The following is a 20,651-nucleotide window of genomic DNA, read 5'->3' on the forward strand; positions in this document are numbered from 1 at the left end:
GTCGCCACCCCTTCCTTCGGGGACCCCGTGCCGGGGGAGCCCGTCCCGCCGGGCTCCGTGGACCACACGGCCCACATGGACCAGTGGTCCATGGACTACTACATGGACATAGATGTGACCGTGGGGGGTGGCATCAGGGCTGCAGGAGGTACTGGGGGGGGGTGTCTCAGTCCTGCTGGGACCCGCGCTCCCCCCTGGGGCTGAGCAGCCCCCCGGGACGCAGGCGCAGAGCCGGGGCCGTGCTGTGCCCGGCATCCCCCTGCCACCGGGCAGGAGCCGGGGGCTCCCGGGGCTCTTGGTCCCCCCCGGGTCCCCGCCGCCCCTCTCCGTGGGTGCTGCTGGCCCTTCCTCCTGCAGGGGAGTGCCCGGAGTCCCCCGGGATGCGCCCGAGGCTGTGGCCGCCGCTGGCAGCTGCCACCGGAGTGCCACGCGTCCCCTGTCCCCCCGGCATGCTGCCGGCCCCGGGCACCGCAAGGGAGTTGTGGCCCCGGAGCCGGCAGAGGCCGGCCAGGGCAGCTCCGGCATCTCCGGCTGCCCCGGGCCATGCCACCGGCGGGTCCTTCCCCACCCTCCCAGTGCGGTCGCCAGCCCCCGCCACCACCACAGCTTTTGGCCGTGCCGGTGCTTCTGCCGGGCGCTGGCTGGGCGCCGCCTGCTCGCCGTCCTGCATTTAACGAACTGGCTCCGTGTTCCTTCCTTAATAAAAGTATTAAATACCACTGGTCGGCCTCGCGGCAGCGGGACCGACAGCACCGCGCTGGTTCCCAAAGGCCGTTAGGAAGGCACTAACAGAGCCCGTGGTGATGGCAGCAGAAACGGTGTTTTCCCTCCCCGGGGAGCGCACCCACTCCGCACCGCTCGGCCTTCCGAGCCCGAAAGGAGCGGCCAGGAGCCCACCGGGCTCCACCGGGGCCGAGGAGGGGGCTTTTCTCCCACGAGAGCAACGGTGCGGCTCTGTTCACCCGTTCCTGGCACAGAAACCCTGCCGCTGAACCAGGGCGGACTCGTGCCGTGCCAGGGCTCGTGCCGTGCCAGGGCTCGTGCCGCAGGCTCTGCGGTGCAGAGCGCGGTCAGCCCCGGCGGCAGGACTCCCCTGCCCTCCCGACGTGGCCCCGCCGCGGAGCGCATCCCTGGAGCGCATCCCGGGAAGGGCCACGCAGCTGGAGGGGCTCGGCGCGTCTCTGAGCCGTCGTCTTGGCTGTGAGCTGGCGGGAAGCACGGTGGTCCCGTCCTGCCGGCCCGGCCGATGGGTTTGGGGTCTCTCTCTTCCAGGGACCCTTCGGAGCGTCGTTCCCCGCCGTCCCCTCCCATGCGGCAGCGGCGGGCTCCCCCGGCCGCTGGGTCTCTGTCTTCGCTTCCAGTTTTCACTTTATCCTCTATTCTCTCACTTCCGCCTCTCTTGACTCAGATTTAAGGGGGTTTCGGCTCTTTGCTTGCTGGATGTTTTGTAGGTTTTGGCTGAGCTGCTTTCATTCCAAAGGAGATCTCTAAGCCAGAGTTCGTGGTGACGTTCCCGGCCGGCGTCGTGTCCTGAAATCCTGGCTCTGACGAAGTCTGCGGTGCGCACCGCGCTGCGGCACGCTGGGAACGCCAGGATCGAGCAGCTGGCCAGAGACGGGGTCGTGCCATCAGTTGTCACATACCTCGAACCTCAAACGTCGCTTTTTTGGCACTAAACAACTCCTGGCAAGATTTCTCCTCCCGACCGCCACGTATTTGCTACGGGATTGAGCCCCCGAGGAGGAACCGAGGGTCGGCCGTCGCTCCGGGCTGCGAGGCTTGGTCCCATGGGCTCGCCCTGTGCGGAGAGGAAGACGGGTGTTTAAGCTCTCGTTAAAGCACGACGCTAACGAGCTGTGCTGCAGCCCAGGCAGCGGGAAGACCAACGCTGGTCGCTGCTACCTTGCTCAGGCTGCGGCTTAGGGAGCGCAGGAGCTTCCCGGCGCAGCCAGGACCTGCCGTACGGTGCAAATTTCACACGAGACGAAAGGACGCGGCTCCCGGGATCGTTTGGAAGAACTGAGGTCACCTTCGTCACCGGGGGACGCGTGACCTTCGTCACCCGGTGCAGCCTCGTAGCGCAGACCCCTTAGGCCTAGCTCCAGCGGTGCGAGCGTTGCAGCAGCAGAGCCGCGCAGAAGCAGAGCAGACGTTTGGCTTTGGAAGATCGTAGCTAACGAAGCGCAGCCGCTCTAACGAGCACGGGGAGCTCCGGGACACCCCAAAGCCTGGGGACGGCCCGGGGCAGGGCTGGTGCGGGCTGCACGGGGCAGCTGAGGCGGCTCCGTCCACGGCAGGCTCTGTGCGAGCGCCGGTTGTCGTACAGCCATCGTTCCCAGCGGTGACTCCATCGTTTGCCCCAGGGACAACGTTCTTTTCGTTGCCAGACGCTTGCCCACCCCGGCATCCTTCAGCAGTCGTGGCACACCGGCACGGCGTGGGCAAGCCGGGCTAGCTGGGGCTGGGGAGCTCCTCTTCTCCCAGCCGAATTTTGGTTTAGCAGAGCTCAAGCACAGCTCCAGCCAGCGCAAGACCAAGCTCAAGGCCAAGAGGGACGGATCCGAAGCAGCGGGTGGGAGCAGCCCCGGCACAAGGGGACCGGCGGGCGGCCGGTGCCTTCCAAACCCACCTCCCCGCTACCCAGAAGAGCAGATTTCCCCGGAGTTAGACACGTTGCCAAATTACTTCGTTTTGAAACCCTGGGATTAGCAAATCCCTGAAGAGCAGGGGCTTCCACGGCAATGCCGGGGCTGGTGACCAGCGATCCTGATTTCGCTGTCCTCCCGTTTCCCCTCTGATGTGCGCAGCCGTCAAGGCGACCCGGTAAACCCACCGCAGCGATGGGCGTCCCATCGGCCAGGGGCCCCGGGGCATGGCCGGCAAGCCAAGCTCCGGGGCTCTCAGCGGTCCCGGGGCAGGGGCTGCAGCCCTGCCCGTCCCCCCGCGGGGTGCAGGAGGGGGAACGGGACCCTCCGGCGGTCCCAGGGCTCCTCCAGACGAGGGTGGGAGCCAGGACCGGGGCAGGACCTCGCTGCTGGGTTGCTGGTTGCACGAGTTCTCCCGGGGGGCTTGCGGGTGGTGGGCATCTCCTGGGGTCTGGGGGTGGTGGGCTTCTCCTGGTGTGTGGTGGGCTTCTCCTGGGGGCTGGTGGGCTTCTCCTGGGGGCCTGGAGGTGGTGGGCATCTCCTGGGGTCTAGGAGGTGGTGGGCTTCTCCTGGGGGGCTGGTGGGCTTCTCCTGGGGGGCCTGGAGGTGGTGGGCATCTCCTGGGGTCTAGGAGGTGGTGGGCTTCTCCTGGGGGCTGGTGGGCTTCTCCTGGGGGCCTGGAGGTGGTGGGCATCTCCTGGGGTCTAGGAGGTGGTGGGCTTCTCCTGGGGGCTGGTGGCCTTTTCCTGGGGCTTGGGGGGTGGTGGGCTTCTCCTGGGGGGCTCGTGGCCTTCTCCTGGGGTCTGGGGGCTGGTGGGCTTCTCCTGGGGGGCTGGTGGGATTCTGGGGGGGCTTGGGGGTGGTGGGCTTCTCCTGGGGGCTGGTGGGCTTTTCCTGGGGAGCTTGCAGGCAGTAGGCTTCTCCTGGGGGGCTTGGGGATGGTGGGCTTCTCCTGGGGTCTGGGGGGTGGTGGGCTTCTCCTGGGGGGCTGGTGGGATTCTGGGGGGGCTTGGGGGTGGTGGGCTTCTCCTGGGGGGCTCTGTGCATCGCGGGCTGTTCCCACAGGCGTGCTCAGCTCTCCCTGCAGAGATGCGCAGTGGTTCATGCGCTGACCGTGTCTCGCTGCCGGCGCGGCAGCGGCAGCGGTGGGTGCCCTGCGCCGGGCACGTGCCTCTGCTCGCTGCCCGCTGCACTCGCCGGCGCGGGCAGGGCGCCGAGACCCCCAGCGATGCGTACGCGCTGCCCGGCTGCAGGCAGCTGGGTGGTCCAGAGGAGGACAGACCCCGCGGGATCTCGTCCCGAGCACCGGCAGAGCTGGCAGCTACCGGGGCTTTGCCGGGGTTTGGGGGAAGCATCTCCCCCTCCATCCCTCAGCATCGGCAAAAGCCGCTTGGAAGGGCGGCCAGGGCTGCTCCTGCCAGGCTGACTCCCTTCTTTAGGGCTCATCCAGTGCAGTTTTGATGCCAAAACCCCCACTTTATTTAATAAAGCGCCCGGTGGTGAAGCCTCTTCCCTCGCCGGCACCTCTCTGCCGCAAGGCTCCGGCTCGGCACGCGCCAGGGGATCATCCAGTGGCTGCGGACCCCCGTTTTGCCAAGCGCTTGACTCCTGCTGTATTTAAGGAGATGACTGAGCTCACCGAAGGGAATACAACAAATCCCCAAGGCCGGTGGCGGTCGAAGGCACCGGGGTGCGTGGCGGTGTTGGGGGCATCACCGTGTCTCCAGAGAGGATCGTGTTGGAAATTGCTGCGGGTCCGGCCGGGATCGTGTTGGGAATTGCCAAGGTCCCGGCAAGGATCGAGCTGGGTCTCGCTGTGGGCGCAGCCGGGATCAAGTTGGGGATTGCCGTGGGCTGGCATTGAGTTCAGCATCGCCGTGGGAGCAGCCAGGATGGAGTTGGGAATCGCCATGGGCCCGTCTGGGATCAGCCGGGGCTTGCGGAGGTGCCGGCCGGGACGGGGCCAGGGCGGGACGGAGTCTCGCTCCATCCCGGAGCCGGCCGCCAGCGCCCCGCGCGATGCCCTCCAGGTCGCCGACGCAGTAGAAGCCCTTTCTGGCGTGGGAGAAAGCCACGCAGACGCGGTGCCGGTCCCCGAGGAAGCCGATCCGCCCCTCCGGGTTGCTCCGCACCAGCGAGAGCAGGACGATGTCTCCCTCCTCCCCTTGGAAGTTGTCCACGGTGCAGATGGCCACCTTGGCCATGTCCCTCCCGGCCGGCAGCTGCTGGATGGTGGCCACCTGGCCACTGTAGGGTGTCAGGAGGGTGAGCTGCCCCTTGGCGTAGCCCCGCTCCAGCGGGTACTTGCAGAGGTGCAGCAGGAAGGCGGCTTCCGAGCATTTGCCGTAGCTGCCGGTGCGGCTGCCGAGGTCCTCGGCCCCCGCGTGCTGGATGAAGGAGACGCCGCTCTCGACGCCCTGCCCGGGGGGGGACACACACGTGGGCATCGGGGGACCGGCCCCATCCTCACGCCCACCCTGCGGTGGTCTTCCCCCCGTCACGGATGGAGCGAGCACGCACTTCACTCGCAAGAGAGAAGTAAAAATACAGTTTATCGATACAGAATAGGGAGTTAACAAAGTTCAACACGACAGCGTTTTAACAAGATTCGATGGCGAGGCACGCTTGGTTATTTACTGCGTAGAGGGCAGGGTCAGACAAAACTGCCGGGGACACCCTCCCGTTGCGTCATGAGGTTCGGAAAAAGATCCCCTTGCTTTCTAAACTCCTTCTCAGAGAGGAGTCTGGGTGCGGCTGGATCCAGTCCTAGTCCCAGCCTTGGTCAGCGGTTTATGTCTAAAGGATTATATGTGCGCAATCAATCCTTCATACCGCTTAGGTAAGGTTTCAGAGTTTAGCATGCCGTTCGTCACTTACCGAGGATCTGCTGCGGCGAGGAATCTCTCAGCCTGGAGGAGTAACCTTGAGAGGCGTCCCTGCTCGAGGGGAGATCCTGGCGTGCAGCCGCTGCCGTGCAGGAGAGCTCCAAGGGCTCTCGGGCTGCTCGCTATTTACGGGGATAAGATGATCGACCCATTTGCACGCCGACCACAGATTTCAGTTTCTTCGTTGGGCGCGTTGCACAGTAGCCCTCGGCTATTGCGTTGTTACCTGTCTCCTGAATCCACTTTGAGCCCGTGCAGCCGTCGTGACCAGATGCATCCATTACGATCGCCGCCGGTGGTTATCACCCGAGCACGGTTGCGGGAGATAAAGGTCTGGGGCGGGGGAAGAGCACCGTCACGCACCCACCTCGATCCTCTCGGAGCTGCCGGTGGCCGGGTGGTCCCTCAGCACCTCGTAGAAGAAGGGGACGAGCAGCTGGGAGATCTCTGGGTGCACGCGGTGCCGCCGGGGACCACGGCGGAGGCTCGAGCCGCGGCGGCAGCCCCCCGGCGCAGGGCGGGTGGCGGTGGGGGTCTGGCTCACCTGGCACAGCAGCGGCGTGCGGGGGATCTCGTTGATGATCGTCGGCTGGGAGAGGGAGATGCCGAGGCGGTATTTCTTCTCCGAGGTGTAATCGGCCAGTTTGGGTCTCAGCTGCAAAGGGGGTTCGGCTCACCGAGATGCGCCGACGGGCACCGGGGCGTGGGGCCGGGGCACCGTACCTGCTGGTGGTCCCCGATGAGGACGAGGTGCTCGCAGGAGGCGGCGAGGCAGGTCAGGACCTCCAGGATCTCCGCGGCCTCCCCCTCGATCACCGTCTGGGGCCGAACGCTCTGCGGCGGCTCGCGGTCCTCGGCAGCCCCTGGAGCCAGGGACGAGCCGGGCGAAGGAGCTGGCACCCCGGCAGGGTCCAGCCCTCACGTGGGGGCCACCGCGCCCCGTGGGACGTCCCCTGGTCCCCCCATGCCGGGCTCCTCGCCCGCCTCCCGCAGCCCCTTTGGGGGCAGGCGCCCGCTCCAGCGCCACCAGCACCGGCAACCCCACCGGCGTACTGGCACCGGCTCCGGTGGTACTGGCGGCACTGGTGGTACTGGCACCGGCTCCAGTGTTGGCACCGCCACTGCCATGGGAAGCAGCACCAGCACCAGAAATCACACCGGTACTGGTACCGGCACCAGCACTGGCACCACCACGGTAACGTGGCCGCGGCACCGTCTGCCCGCGGATCCCGAGGTCCTCCTGGAGCTGGTGCTGGGCCGTGCCCGCCTCGCCAGCGGCTCCTCCGGCCCCGTGCCACCGCCAGCCACCGGCTCGGGACAGGGCCACCGTGGGGCGCAGCCCCGGGGCACCCGCACACGGGGACGGGGACCCCACGCTGGTGCCGGGGGTGCCGAGCTCGTCCCGGCGCGGCTCCCAGCTCCCCTCCGCCCCGGGCCCCCGGCCCCTTGCTGGGAGCCTGGGGCCAGCCCGCATCCCTGGGGGCTCGGGACGGGGCCAGCCCCCCCTCCCCTGTCCCCAGGGCCGCCCCACGCCTGCCCCCCACCTCCGCCCGGGGTCCCCCCAGGGCTCCCGCTCCTGCTGGGTGGCTCCCGCTGCCCCCGCCGTGCCCGATGCAAGCCAGGGTGGGGGTCCCCAAATTCCGCCCTCCCCTCCCAACCCCCCCCCCCCCCCGTGAGCCTGGCTGGGGCCGACAGCGGCAGCGAGGGTCGCCAGCCCGCGTGGTCCTGGCCTCGCCGCGGGCTCCCGTCCTCCGCTGGCAGCGGGGGCTGCGCCCGCAGCCACGGCAGCACGGCCGGTGCGCGGCACCCCGGGGGGCTGAGCTCGGTCAGGCGTGGGCTTACCGGGGTGCGGCCACGGGGAAACGGCAGCCCCACGCCGTGACCCCCACCCCACGGGCACCGGCGTCCTGCCCACCCGCACTAGGACCCGGCGGCGGCGCAGGGCCGGGGGGGCGGAGCCCAACCGGGGGCGGGGCGCGAGGGCGTGGCCGCGTAGCGCCGGGCCGCCCTCCGTTCCCAGAAGCCCTTTCCCCGCCGGGCCCTCCCCCTTCGGCGGCCGCTCCGCAGCGGGTTGGCGTCGCCGAGGCGCGGCTCCGCCCGCGCGGCGCTCATTGGCCCCCGGGCACGCCCGTCAAGGCGGTTGCCGGATGACGCCCGCCATGTCGGCGGCGCCCGCCATGGCGGCGGAGGCGGCGGCGGAGGCCGAGGCGGCGGCGGCGGCGGAGCTGGCGGCCCTGCTGGCCCCGGCGGCGGCCCCGGCGGCGCGGGCGGGCGCGGCGGCGCTGGCGCTGTCGCTGTCGGGGGACGCGGCGGGGCGGCGGCTGCTGGCGGGGCAGCCCGCGGCCCTGGCGGCCCTGCTGGAGCTGGCGGCGGGGCCGGGCCCGGCGGCGGCGGCGGCGGCCCGCGACGCCCTGGGCTGCCTGGTGAACGTCTCGGCGGAGCCGGCGGCCCGCGGGCCGCTGCTGGCCGCGCTGCCCGCGCTGCTGGGGCTGCTGCCGGGCGGGCCCGCCTGCGGGCTGCTGGCCAACCTCTGCCGGGAGCGCGGCGCGGCGCGGCGGGTGCTGCGGGCCCTGCGGGAGCGCGGCCCCGGGCTGGCGCCGCTGCTCCAGGCGCTCGGCGAGCCCCGGCCGCCGCCCCAGCTCGGCCCGCTGCTCTGCAACCTCAGCCAGCTGCCCGAGGGCCGCCGCGGGCTCCTCGACCGCTCCCGGTAGGGCTGCGGGGCCGGGGCTGGGGGTCCCGGGGCTGGGGGTCCCCGGCCCGGCGTGAGCCTCCGTCTCCCGCAGGCGCTCGGTGCAGCGGCTGCTGCCCTTCACGCAGTACAAGGACTCCGCCGTCCATCGCCGGGGCGTCGTGGGGGCCCTCAGGAACTGCTGCTTCGAGTACGGTGAGAGCCCCGGGCCGAGCCCGGGGCCTGCTGCCCTCGCCCTGGGCTACGAGCCGGCTGCCCGCCCCGCCGGGAGCTGCGGGGTGCTGGGTCCGGCGGGGACGGGGTTCGCTTTCTCCGTAGCAGCCCACGCGGTGCTGCGCTTCCGACCGGTGACCGAAGCACTGCTGGTAACGCGGCCGGGTTTAGCCGGCGCGGAGCGATGCTCGCGCAGCGTCGAGGCCTTCCCCGTTTCTCACCGGCGAGCAGGCTGGGGGTGGGCAGGAGGTTGGGGGGGCGCAGCCGGGACAGCTGACCCCCCCCCCCCCGCCACGGACCGGGGGGTGTCCCACACCTTACGGCGTCACGGTTGGCACTGAAACGGGGAGGGGGCCATTGCGTGGGGACGGGCTGGGCCTGTGCTGAGCGATCAGGGCCTTTGCGTCGCTTGGGGCTTTTTTTGTGTTTTTTTTTTTTGTTTCCCCCCTTCGCTTATTGAACTGCCTTGGTCTCGACCCACGAGTTCTTCTCGCTTTTGCCCTTCTGATTCTCTCCCCGGTTCCACGGGTCGGGGGGGGAGTGGGTGAGCGGCTGGGTGGGGGCTGAGCTGCTGGCCGGGCTTTCTGCCCTGGCTGTGGGGGCTCCTCTGACCCCGGGCTGTCCCCAGAGGACCACGAGTGGCTGCTGAGTGAGGAGGTCGACATTCTGCCCTTCCTCCTGCTGCCTCTAGCAGGCCCTGAGGAGTTTCCTGAGGATGAGATGGAAAGTAAGTGGGCGTCGGCGTGGGCGGCGAGCGTCTGGGGGCTGCTGGCCGTGTGTGCCCCCCCCTGAGGCTGCCTCTCCCCCAGGGCTGCCCGCAGACCTGCAGTACCTGCCCCAGGACAAGCAGCGGGAGGAAGAACCTGACATCCGGAAGATGCTGCTGGAAGCCATCATGCTGGTGAGTCCCTCCGGCACAAATGGCGGCGGGGCCGAGGACGAGAGCCCGGGCGGGGGCTCCTGGGAGTAGAAAGGAGTTCGGGGCTGCCCCGGACGCGCCGTCCGCTGGGAGAGCCTCGCGGAGAAGTGGTGACGTCTGGGCCGGACGAGCAGGCAGTGAGGTGGATGGAAAACTGGACGGGCCCAGAGCGCGGTGATCGACGGCACAAAGTCTAGTTGGTGGCCGGTGACCAGTGGTGTTGGTGGCCAGTAACCCCAGGGGCTGATACGGGGTCCGGTCCCGTTCAACGTTGTCCTTCGTCATCTGGATAATGGGGCAGAGCGCGTCCTCGGCGCGTTTGCCGGTGCACCAGAGGGTTGTGCCGGCATCCAGAGGGACCTCGCCGGGCTGGAGGGATGGGCCGACAGGGACCTCGTGGAGCTCGAGAAGGAACGGCCCCGGGCAGCGGGGCGCGCAGGGCGAGATGGGCTGGAGAGGCGGAGGCCACGCTGAACGCGAGCCAGCGGCGTGCTCCTGGGGCGAGGCGGCGGATGGCGTCCTGGGCTGCGCGAGGAGGGGTGTGACGGCGGGACGAGGGAGGGGGTCCTTCCCTCTGCTCGGCACCGGTGAGGCCGCGGCTGGGGTGCTGGGTCCAGGGCTGGGCTCCCCAGGACGAGAGAGACAGGCGCGGTGGAGAGAGTCCAGCGAGGGGGCCGCCGAGATGGTGAGGGACCGGAGCGTCTCTGCGATGGGAAGGGCTGAGGCGCTGGGGTGCTCAGCCTGGGGCAGAGCGGGCTCCGGGGGATCTCATCGGTGCCTGAGGGGAGCGGGTGGAGAGGAGCCAGGCTCGTCCCGGTGGGGCCCGGTGCCGGGGCCGGCGGCTGTGGGCTCAGACTGGGACACGGCGGGTTACGCTTGGCCGTGGGGAAGCGCCTTTTCACTGCGAGGGTGAGGGAGCCCTGGCACAGGCTGCCCAGGGAGGTGGTGGAGTCGCAGCCTTGGAGATACTCAAAACCACCTGGGCATGTTTAAGATCTCTTTCATGTCCAGTTCTCTGTCTTTTTAAATATCTTTAAAAAGAAATCTGCTGCCCCCTTTGAAATCTGCTGCCCTCTAAGATAGATATTAAAGATGGTAGATTACTTTAATCTTTAATATCAATCTTTAATTATCTTTAATAGCTATCTGTATCAATGATCTGGACGAGGGGATCGAGTGCACCCTCGGTCAGTTTGCAGATGACACCAAGCTGGGCGGGAGGGTTGATCTGCTGGAGGGGACGAAGGCTCTGCAGAGGGACCTGGACAGGTCCATGGGCCGAGGGCAACTGTGTGGGGTTCAACAAGGCTCAGTGCTGGGTCCTGCGCTTGGGTCACAGCAACCCCACGCAACGCTGCAGGTGTGGGGAAGAGTGGCTGGAAAGTGCCTGGTGGGAAAGGACCCGGGGGTGTTGGTCGACAGCCGCCTGAACATGAGCCGGCAGTGTGCCCAGGTGGCCAAGAAGGCCAACGGCATCCCGGCTTGTGTCAGCAATAGCGTGGCCAGCAGGACTGGGGCAGTGATCGTCCCCTGTACTGGGCACTGGCGAGGCCGCACCTCGAATGCTGTGTTCAGTGTTGGGCCCCTCACTCCCAGAGAGACATGGAGGGGCTGGAGCGTGTCCAGAGAAGGGCAACGGAGCTGGGGAAGGGTCTGGAGCACAGGGCTGATGGGGAGCGGCTGAGGGACCTGGGGCTGTTCAGCCTGGAGAAGAGGAGGCTGAGGGGAGACCTCCTCGCTCTCTACAGCTGCCTGACAGGAGGGTGGAGAGAGGGGGGGTCGGGCTCTTCTCCCAGGTCACAAGGGACAGGACGAGAGGAAACGGCCTCCAGTTGCGCCGGGGAGGTTTAGACTGGGCGTTAGGAACAATTTCTTCCCCGAAAGGGTTGTCCAGCACTGGCACAGGCTGCCCGGGGAAGCGGTGGAGTCCCCATCCCTGGGGGTGTTTAAAAGCCGTGTGGACGTGGCGCTCAGGGACGTGGTGTCGGGGTGGCCTTGGCCGTGCCGGGTTAACGGTTGGACTCGGTGGTCTCGAGGGTCTTTCCCAGCCTCAAAGATTTGATGATTCTGTGGTCCTGGGCAGCCGGCTCTGGGTGTCCTTGAGGACCAGGTAACCTCCAGCAGTGCCTTCCCACCCCAACCAGCCTGTGGTTCTGTGTGAGAAGGGCCAAGGAGCCGGCGTCCCCTCTCCCTGCGGGCAGGCTCGCCAGCCCCCTTCGTACATCGGAGCCCCACCTCTGTGACAGCCCCCCACGCCGTGGGGCATTTCATCCCCGCCGAGGGCCAGCGGCAGCCCAGCAGAGAGGCTGGCCGAGCCCTGCCCCGTGGCGTCCCTTGCCGGGTGCTGTCACCGCTCTCCTGGCCGCGCCGGACTCCCTGCTCTGTCTCCTTCGCAGCTCGCGGCCACCAAGGCCGGCCGGCACGTCGTGAGGGAGAAGGGGACGTACCTGATCCTGCGGGAGCTGCACCGCTGGGAGCGGGAGCCCGACGTGCTGGCTGCCTGCGAGAAGTTAATTCAGGTGGGGAGGAGGGTCCTGGGGGGGAGGCAGCGGGGTCCCGAGCTGCTCCGAGGGCTCTGTCCGGCTTCTCCTGGCTCTCTGCTTCCCGCTGGGTTGTGGGGCCGTGGGCCCCCTTGCAGAGAGCCGTGGGGAGCGGGAGGGTGGGCGTCCCAGCGGTCTGTCGCCTTTCCCTGAGCCTTCCTCCCCCTCCTGGGAAAAGGTGCTGATCGGGGACGAGCCCGGCCCGGGGATGGAGAACCTGCTGGAGGTGACGGTCCCCGAGGAGGTGGAGCAGCAGCTGCAGTGCCTGGATCGGGAGGAGGAGGAGCGGTGGCGGCGGGAGAAGGAAGAGCGGCAAGAGGCGCGGGGCTCGACGCCGTGCCCCGAAGAGCCGTCGCGGTGAGGGGCTGCCGTGCTCGGCCTCTGCCGGGCGGCCGCGTCGCCCACAGACTGCAGCTCCCGGGCGACGCGGCCGGGATGATCTACGCACCGGGGTGGGTGACGGCTTCGCCCCCTTCCTCCCCGCTGCTCGTGAAGCAAATTTGGGGTCCTGCGGGGCAGGGTTCCCCCTCGCCCCACGCGGCTCTGCCGCTCCTCTTGTGGGACAAGGCTGAAATGTGGCAGGGGAGATTCGGGAAGGGGCCGCTGCTCCCCAGTCGTCGCCGTGGGGCTGCCCCACTGCTGACCCCGAGGGCTGGGCTGCCGCAACGTGCCTTATAAAATAAAAGGTTTGCAGCCCAAACCCGCTGCTCCTGAGGCGTCTAGACGTGGCTGTGGCCCTTTGTCCCTGCCGCCCACGGCGCTTGTGGGCCCCTGTCCCCGTGGGCCCCTGTCCCCGTGGGCCCCTGTCCCCGTGGGCCCCTGTCCCCGTGGGCCCCGTGCCGGGAGGGAGCTGAGGTGCAAAGGGGACAGAGGAGGGGGCCCCACGCAGCACCGTGTCCTCCCATCGATGACAGTTGCTCTCTGCTGCTGGGGGAGAGGGGTCGGCAATGGGTCTCTCCAGCACCAAAAGTTTGTGCTGCCCGGCAGAGAGGACGTGGCCACGCCGGCACGGAGCTGCGGTGGTGGCAGGGCGGCTCGGTGTGGGGCTGGCACAACCTGTCCCACCGCCGTGGGGCTCCCCCATCAAAGTGTGGTGGGGACCCCTGCGCGGAGGGGACGTGGCAGGGAGCAGCCCCTCCTGGCCCAAAACATGGTGGAGGCTCCACCGCGTCCCACAGGTCCCCGGGACGGGGGATTCACGGCCCCCGACCCACGGGGAGCAGCGGCTGTCCCCGTCCTGCCCTGGTCCTGCACCCACCTGCGAGCGCAACGGGGCCACCCTCGACGGGACCCACCCCGTGTCCCTAACGCCGTCGGGGCTCAAAACGCTTCTGGTGGCATCTGCAGCGGGACGGGGACCGGTAGCCCTGGCTCCTCCGGCAGAGCCGGATTTCGGGTCCCCCTGCGCCAGCCACCGCGGCCCAGGGAGGTTCCTGCGTGAGCCGGCTCCAGCGCTGGCGTGCAAGGGGACGGGGGACAGGGGCGCGAGAGTGGGGCGGCTGGGCCGTGATCCCCCTCCTGTGTCGGGGTACCCCGGGGATCGAGGGGAGGGGATCCCCCTACTGTATTGGGGCACCCCGGGGATCGAGGGGAGGGGATCCCCCTCCCGTATCGGGGCACGAGGGGAGCTGGGGGGTCCCAGGGTCTCGCTCCCCCCTCCCGTGTCCGTGCGGCTGGGTGGGATCCCCGTTTCAGGACATGCCTGGGTGGGGGTCCCTGTCTGCAGGGCCCCCCTGGCTGGGGGTGGGGGTCCCCCCATGGGACATGCTCGGGTGGGAAGCCCTGCCGTGGGACACCCCAAAGCCCCACGGACCCCTCGCTGCCCCATTCTCCCCGGCACGGCGTGGGCCGGCTGCGTGGGGGAGAGGAGGACGCCCCACACCCGGCTTTCGAGACCGGGGGTGGGGGGGCACGGACACGGGGACAGGGAGGGACACCGGTGCCCCACAGCCCCCCCCCGCCCACGGACCCGCTGCCCCACGGACCCGGGCGGGGGCGACGCCGTGCAGCTCCGCCAGGGGGCGCCGGTGGCGCGGTACCGCGCCACCGGCGCCCCTGGCGGAGCTGCACGGCGCCGCCCCCGCCCGTGCGCATGCGCGCAGGTCCCTTCCCCCCCAACAGCGCGATCGTCACTTGCGGGGCGGGGCCTTTTGCGAGGGGGGCGTGACCCTCCCGTCGAGGGGGCGTGGCAAGGGGCGTGGCGGGCGCACCCGGAAGCGGCGCCGGGGGCCGAGCAGGTCCCGGTCCGGCGGCGGCCGCGGTGAGTGCGGCCGGTGGGAGCGGGGAGGGGACCCGGGGAGGGCGGCTGGGCAGGGGCATCCGGTAACGTGGGGACAGCCGGCGGGGAGCTGCCGGCGGGGAGCTGCCTGCCCTCCCCGGGGGACTCTGGGGCCTCGGGGCCCAGCTCCGCCGGAGCCCTCGCCTGGCACCGGGGAGCGGTAGGTGGCCCGGTCCGGTGCGCTGGCGCCGTACCCCCGCTTCCCGCCCTCGGGGAGCTGCCTGTGCGCCCCTTCCCGCCCCCCAGGGGGGGAAATAACCCCGGTGGGAGCTCCCCACGGGGACCGGCTGCTGGGGGCGAAGCTCCGGTGCCCGTTGCCGGAGCCCCCGCCGCTGGGAAGCCGGGAGGGTCGTAGCCCCCCGGGGGGTGGGATTCCCTCCGGGGCTGCGTTGCTTTCTGAGGGAAACCGGGGCAGCGCCTGCCTCCCCTCGGCCCCCTCCGTGCCGTGGCCCCCGCTCCGAACGGGGGGCCAAAGGCCGCGGTGCCGTGGCAAGGCCGACGTCCGGGCTGGTGGTCACGAGGCGGCGTGGCTGGCGAGCGAGCCCTTCGGGGCCGGCTTGGCCGGCTGTCTGGCCCGGCCGGGCTGGAGAAGGCTTTGTGGGCAGCGCTGGGCTCGGGGCAGCGGGGGAAGTCCGAAAATTGTTGGCCCTCAAATCTTATTTTACTGAAAACTCGTCCTCGCCCGGCCTGGCGGTGGGCAGCTGAAGGGGCCGAGCCCAGCTCTGCCCCAGCGGCGGGGCTCCCGGCCTTGCCAGGCGCTGGAAACTTCTCTCCCTCGCTCTTCTTGGTGGATTTTGGGGACAGATATTTGGAGCGTGGCCTCAGCTCCTCCTGCAGCGCGCAGGGGCTCGCTAACGGGGCACCCGCCTGGGGCTCGTCAGCCAGCGCCGTCTCGCCGAATCCAGGGGCGGCGGTTACGCGTTCCTCGCGTTGACACAGGAGGAAATAGCGTCGGGCGGTTTGGCTTTCTAAGTCTGCTTTGCTGATGTAAAATGTCCTCTGGTTTGCAGGTCACGAAGGCAGGCGCGGAGGGGAGCGGAACCCGGGATGCGCTCCCGCCGGCTCCGAGCTCTGTAGGGACGGTCCTGGGGACGGATGGAAGCGCGGCGCCCGCTGCCTGCCGCCCTCTCGGAAGCAGAGCTCGGGCGGGTGATTATCTGCCTGCAAGGAACTGGTGTTTCGCCTTCCCCGTGGCTGCCGTAGAGCATCTCCTCCGCCTCGCGGCGCCCAGCGTTGGCTTTCTGACCCCAACCGGAGCCGCAAACAGTCTTCTCCGTGAAAGCAAAGGCAGCGTGTAAAAATAGGTTCCCCAGGGATCCCCGGGTTTGAGACGGAGGAAGCTGCCAACTGCCTTCTGCTGGCGGGGAAGCTGAAAACACGGAGCATGACGGAGTCACGGATAAAACGTGAGTACGGGAGCGCGGTGGGAGCGGGCGAGGGGCTCCCGCGCACCCTCAGGCCCTGCCGTGGGAATCTCCGGCCGCAGCCCCCCTTCGCCTCGGGCTGCTCGTTCTGCCCGGCTCCAGCAGAGCTTTTCTGCGCCGCTTCCGTGGGGACGGAGCCGGGCGGGAAGTCGCTCTCGCTAATAAGGCTAAATTGCCTTTTCGGTGCCCTGGGGGAGCTCGGCTCTGCCTCGGCAGTCTGCGGTGGAGCGAACGGCGAAGCTGCCGGACCCGGCTGCTGTAGCTCTCTGCAGCATCTGGAGAGACGTACTGGTCGGGGACGGGAGGAGGGAGCGGTTCTCCGTGCACAGTAATGCCCTGCCCTAGAAATTAATCTCAGGCCTTGTCTCTGCTGCAAATTGCATAAGCCCAAATAGTCTCTCAGTGTTTAAACTGGTGTAAACCCTTGTGCATTTCCTAAATTAATCCCAGCCAGCTTTGAAATGAATGCGTCTTTTTTTCTCCTGTTTTTTGTTTTGTTTTGTTTTTAAGGCAGTAAAGAATTTTCTGGTTTAATTAAGCCACGGGGAAGGGGTGGGAGCAGGGATTACCTTCAGCAGCAGCACCAGGTCATGTCGGCTTTAACGTGACTGTGGGGAAAACGTCTCCGCCGGCCCCTGCCTTGGAAAAGGAAGCCCCCAAAGCGGGGGGGCGTCTCTTGGGGTGGGACCGTGCGGCTGCTTGGGCAGACGCGAGGACAGGCAGCTCCTGCTGGCCTGGAAGCGCTGGCTGCAGCAGGAGGGGAAGGGACGAGGGACGCCGTCACCCTCCTCGTGCCACCCTCGGCTTTCGAGGCGGCGTGGCATCCCCTCGGGGCTGGGCGTCCCGGCGGGTCTTCGTGTCCCCGCGTGAAGGCACGTCCTCGGACGAGGGGCCGTGGCGTCGCAGAGGCTCCGTGCAGTCGCTGGCCCCACGGTGCTCTGCAGGCTCTTTGCGGAGCGCTTGCAGGCGGCCTGCTCTGAGACTAATTAACCTTATTACGACAAAGGCCCTGATGAGAGATGCGCTGCTCCGCAATAACGGTTAGGCTCTTGGAGCAGAGCCGATGGGTGCGAGGGAGCAGCTCTGGGCCGCGGCAGCGATGCGGGCGCCTGGCTCGCCGCCGGCAGGACCTCGATGGGCTCCGTCCCGCTGCCGGGGCAGCGTTTTTAGTAGGGGCCCCGTAACCTTGGGCAGCGGAGGGTGTCGTGCTTGGGGACGGCCTGGGGACAGCACGTTGCTGTGGGTGCCCCGGGGCCAGGACAAGGGCCACCGTCGCTTGGGGCTGCTCCCAAGTGGCAGCCGGGCAGCGTGGCCGGAGGGATGGGAACACCAGGGAGGATTTTGCCAGGTATTAGCCCCTAACTGATGGCGTCCGCTCACCCTCGTAGAGCCTCATCCGGTGGTGGGATTCAGCAGCACGACCACGAGGGCCACGGGGCTCCTCCAGCCCCTGACCCTCAAGGATGTGCCCGTGGTAGGTCCCACGTCGTGTCAGCCCCGCGCGGGTTCCCCGGGTACCTCAGACGGTGCCGTGCCCAGCTGCGCAGCGGATCCCGTCCCCCGGTGCTGCTGCCCAGCCCTGGTCTAAAATCTCCAGTGTCATAAATCCCCGCTCCAGCGAGAAACCTTAGAGCCGAGTTCACCTTGGCTCAGAGGCGGGCGCGGTGCTGAGCAGCGTCTGTAGGGTCTGCAGTAAGAAATCCTGTGAAGCGTCCAGCCCGGCTTGGGGGACGAGGATGAACGAGCCCTTGGGGGATAGCGAGGGGCCGCGCGCTGGGCGTCTTCACGTTAAAGGGCAGTTATCTTGGGTGGCGAGCCCAGAAGAAAGGGTTTTGATAAGTGCTCCTTGAGTGGGAAACAAAAGGGCCAGTGAAGCTTGATTTAACTGCGCACGTGGCTCACGGAAGGACGGATGGAAGTGCCCGGAGGTGCAGGCTCCTCTGTTGCTGCTCTTGTTAGTCCAGGATACGTTCAGAGAATACAAAATGTTTGCAGCCTGCCTGTCTCGCTCAGGGCTTGCTACGACGTTGATGGATGCCACGACAGATAAGGACCCGCTAGTCCAGGAGCAGATCTACAATGCTTTGTGCTACCTGGGGGAATCCGAGCCGGAGGAGATCCTCAACTCCTGTGACGAGTACCTCCGGCAGCATGACAAGGTAGGGGTCTGCTCGGCTCGGTCCTGGGAATGTCAGCAGGGTGAGAAGTATTTCCTGGCGGCTTGGGGATATCGGCTCCGTTGGCAAGCGAGGGAGGTGCCTGGGAGGGTCTGGGCTAAAAGGCTGGTGGACCAGCTGGCCGAGAAGCCTGGTCCAAGGCGCTGGAGTTGCAGAGGTGAAGAAATGGTGATAGCATGCTGTCGTGGATGAGGAACAGAGTAAAGCTGGTTGGTGGTTCAAGTCGTTGCCTTCTCCTGTGCGGGCTGCACGGTGGAAGTGCTGGCCAGTCCCTTGCCGGGCATCTCGCAGCGCGGGCGGCTCTGGGACGTGCAGGTTTCGCTCAGCTTGGCTGACCGGCCGCTTTCTCCCTCCCTTTTCAGCTGGCCTACCCTCACCGGGTGATCATCCTGAAGGCAATGGAAACTGTGGTGAAGAACAACATTGCCCTCTTGGACAAAAGCACGGCGAAGGTGGTTATCTTCCTGGCATCTAATGAAATGACCAAGTCAAAGGTAGGACCCGAAAGCTCCTGCTCCTCCCGTCGCCCTTTGGGCCCCGATGCCGTCGTCGCAGTCAATGCTGCGGGTCTGGGGCCGCCCCGGCAGTAGCAGTTACCGGCTCTGCTTGGGTGGAAGGGAAGAGGTTGTTATGTGCCATCTTCTGGACTTGGGGCAGCGCAGGGGGTAGGGGATGGGCTACGTCCCTCTCTCTGGATGGTTTGGCTGATGGTTTTTTCCCAGCGCGGCATGCGTACGCAGCTAAATAAAATTCAGATGCTGGAAAGGACCTGGACGGGCAGGTGGGTGTGGGGGCAGGACGGAGGCAGTGCCTTGAGGGGCTGCAGGCCCTCACGGGGGAAGGATCACGTCTGAATCTTGAGCCTGTTGTTTAGCCCGCCCTGCGCGATTCCCCACGGCGTGTGGAGCCGGGCACGACGCGTGGCGTTTAAACGAAGCGGAAGCAGCCTCCTGGGGAGGCCGCGTGTCTGACGCAGTGTCTGTTCTGACGTGGTTTCCTCCGTCCGCGCCAGGAGGTGATCCGGGACTGGCAGCAAGCCGCGAGCAACGTCCTCGTTGCGGTGGGGCAGCGCTTCATCAACAAGGTGATGGAGGAGGTGCTCACCAAGTTTCAGCCGGGGATCCTGCCGCACTACTTCGTCATGCAGACGTTTGCCAACCTCTCCGTGTCGAACGGTGAGTTGGCAACCTGCCGCCTCTGCGTGCGGCTGCTGGGCTGCGTTGGAAAGAGCCGTGGAAGGGTCGCGCGCGTCGGGTGGCGTCGTTCACGCTGTACCCGAATTGCTCTGCGGTGGGGCACCTCCGCAGCGTCGTGCGTGCCGAGCCCGCCAGCTATGCTTCAAAACAAACTTCTCGGGATCTTACGGCTTAGCCTTGGTGCTGCTAAACAACTGAGGTGTTTGCGCTGCAAAATAACTTAGTGGTGAAATGCACTGAAAAACCAGTAAACAGCAGTATGGGAAGGTGGAGCGCTGGCAGCCGTATCCGGCACGTGCCTGGCGATTCCCAGAGCACAGAGGAGCTGAGTTTGTGTAAAAGTGGGTTTCACAGCTCAGCTGAATCTTTTTAAAATGTTTGCTGCTTAAAAGCAGCAGGAATTGGAGCTGCCTGGCCCCTGTCCTTAGAGAATTCCCTGCTGTGCTCTTGTTTCCATAGAGAATTCCCTGCTGCGCTCTTGTTTCCAGCCATCCCGGAAAGACCGGGTTTAAAAATGATAATTCTAGGAGGGGACTTATGAAAAGAAGTCTGGCTGCGGAAAGATCCGATGATGCCAGCAGCACGTGGGGCGTAGCCTGCAGCTCACCGACTTCGAGAAACAGTTGTGAAGTTCAGGGGCTCGGAGGAGCGAGCGGCCGCTGTGCTGGAGCCGTCTCCACCACGTGCTCCCAGCCGGGGCTGTCGGCATCTCTCGTGTGGCAAAATCGGGCTCCTGGCTGCGGCGAGGCGGGTTTCGTCGGGTGCCTGCGCAATCCTGCTGGCTCTGTCCCCTGCGTGGGCTGGGGCAGCTGCAGAGCGGCACTTGTGTGCTTGCCGCAAGTGAGCGTCTCCTGCTTCTTTCCCAGTGTTCGGAATGGTGCCTTTTCTCAACTCCATCCTCGGGACGATGCTGCCCATGCTGGGAATGGCCAAACAGGACCACATGAAGTCTGTCTTCTGCTACGGTAAGGTTTTTCTGGATCTTCTGAGACTGCGGTGATTTTGGATGTGTTGTGGGAGACTTCTTCCTTTCCCTGGAAAAGGAGGGACTGTGGTCGGGGGCTGGAGAGCCGGCTAGGATGGACCTTTCCTCGGCGTCTGGGAGCAGGGGCCTGGCTGGCTCTGGGGAGGGATGGAGAGCTGCCGGCTTTAGGTCCCTGGGATCCAGCAGAAGTCCTTCTCCGTCTCTTAGTTGATCCCTGTCGCTCTCATTTCTAAGCCCAGTGAGTGCTGGTGCCCTTTGCTTTCTCCTCTGGCAAAGAGGGTGTGGATACTCCAGAGCTGTCCCGACTCAGGTCGAGGTGACCGGGACGGTGAAGGAAGGAGCGACGCGGTACTCGAGACCCTCTTATAAAGCAGGCTGCCCCTTTATTAAGACCACGAATCCGGCACCTTGCAAGCGCGCAAGCGTTAGCCCTGGTAGGAATTGCGAGGGGGTCGGGATGCAGCGACGGTGCCAGGCCAGCTCTCGTCCAAGCCACTTCTGTAATTCCCGTAAGCCGTTTTCAGGATGCGGCACTGCTGGTGGGCTGGCAGGATGTCACGGGGCTCCCCTCTCGTGACACCCTCCTCCAGCCCCGGGCTTGCCAAGAGCCGCCGCTTGTGCAGCGGGATTTGATGCAGAAGTGCCAGCGCATACGCAGCTGACAAACAGCCTCCGTGGTTGTCCCTCGGTTGTCCCCCGG

The 20,651-nt window shown here is 67.1% G+C and overlaps 2 protein-coding genes across 5 annotated transcripts in view; both read left to right on the top strand.

The window, feature by feature from the left end:
* The first annotated feature begins 7,662 nt into the window (after positions 1-7,662).
* On the top strand, positions 7,663-12,607 carry HGH1 (HGH1 homolog). The gene is made up of 6 exons (XM_072851730.1): positions 7,663-8,237; positions 8,314-8,414; positions 9,061-9,159; positions 9,242-9,333; positions 11,748-11,870; positions 12,070-12,607. Exons 1-6 carry the CDS (start codon positions 7,678-7,680, stop codon positions 12,250-12,252), a joined length of 1,158 nt encoding a protein of 385 aa, XP_072707831.1. The 5' UTR covers positions 7,663-7,677; the 3' UTR covers positions 12,253-12,607.
* A 1,478-nt stretch (positions 12,608-14,085) lies between these two features.
* The window catches only part of MROH1 (maestro heat like repeat family member 1), a 57,008-nt gene continuing 50,442 nt past the window's right edge, over positions 14,086-20,651 (top strand). For all 4 annotated transcript variants that reach the window (XM_072851719.1, XM_072851721.1, XM_072851720.1 and 1 more), the window contains exons 1-6: positions 14,086-14,151; positions 15,180-15,575; positions 17,607-17,752; positions 18,133-18,264; positions 18,783-18,945; positions 19,833-19,931. In XM_072851719.1, the coding sequence (XP_072707820.1) occupies positions 15,554-15,575; positions 17,607-17,752; positions 18,133-18,264; positions 18,783-18,945; positions 19,833-19,931 (562 nt within the window). In that variant the 5' untranslated portion in view covers positions 14,086-14,151; positions 15,180-15,553. The remainder of the gene's footprint in view (positions 14,152-15,179; positions 15,576-17,606; positions 17,753-18,132; positions 18,265-18,782; positions 18,946-19,832; positions 19,932-20,651) is intronic.

Source organism: Ciconia boyciana, chromosome 2, assembly GCF_034638445.1.
Source record: "Ciconia boyciana chromosome 2, ASM3463844v1, whole genome shotgun sequence".
Classification (NCBI taxonomy): domain Eukaryota; kingdom Metazoa; phylum Chordata; class Aves; order Ciconiiformes; family Ciconiidae; genus Ciconia; species Ciconia boyciana.

What these genes read in the sequence shown, in the direction of transcription:
- HGH1 (XM_072851730.1), top strand. Translation starts at nt 7,678, where the DNA reads ATGACGCCCGCCATGTCGGCGGCGCCCGCCATGGCGGCGGAGGCGGCG. An exon ending in GGGCTCCTCGACCGCTCCCG is followed by an intron (nt 8,238 to 8,313) that starts GTAGGGCTGCGG and finishes CGTCTCCCGCAG; the next exon opens with GCGCTCGGTGCAGCGGCTGC. An exon ending in TGCTGGAAGCCATCATGCTG is followed by an intron (nt 9,334 to 11,747) that starts GTGAGTCCCTCC and finishes TCTCCTTCGCAG; the next exon opens with CTCGCGGCCACCAAGGCCGG.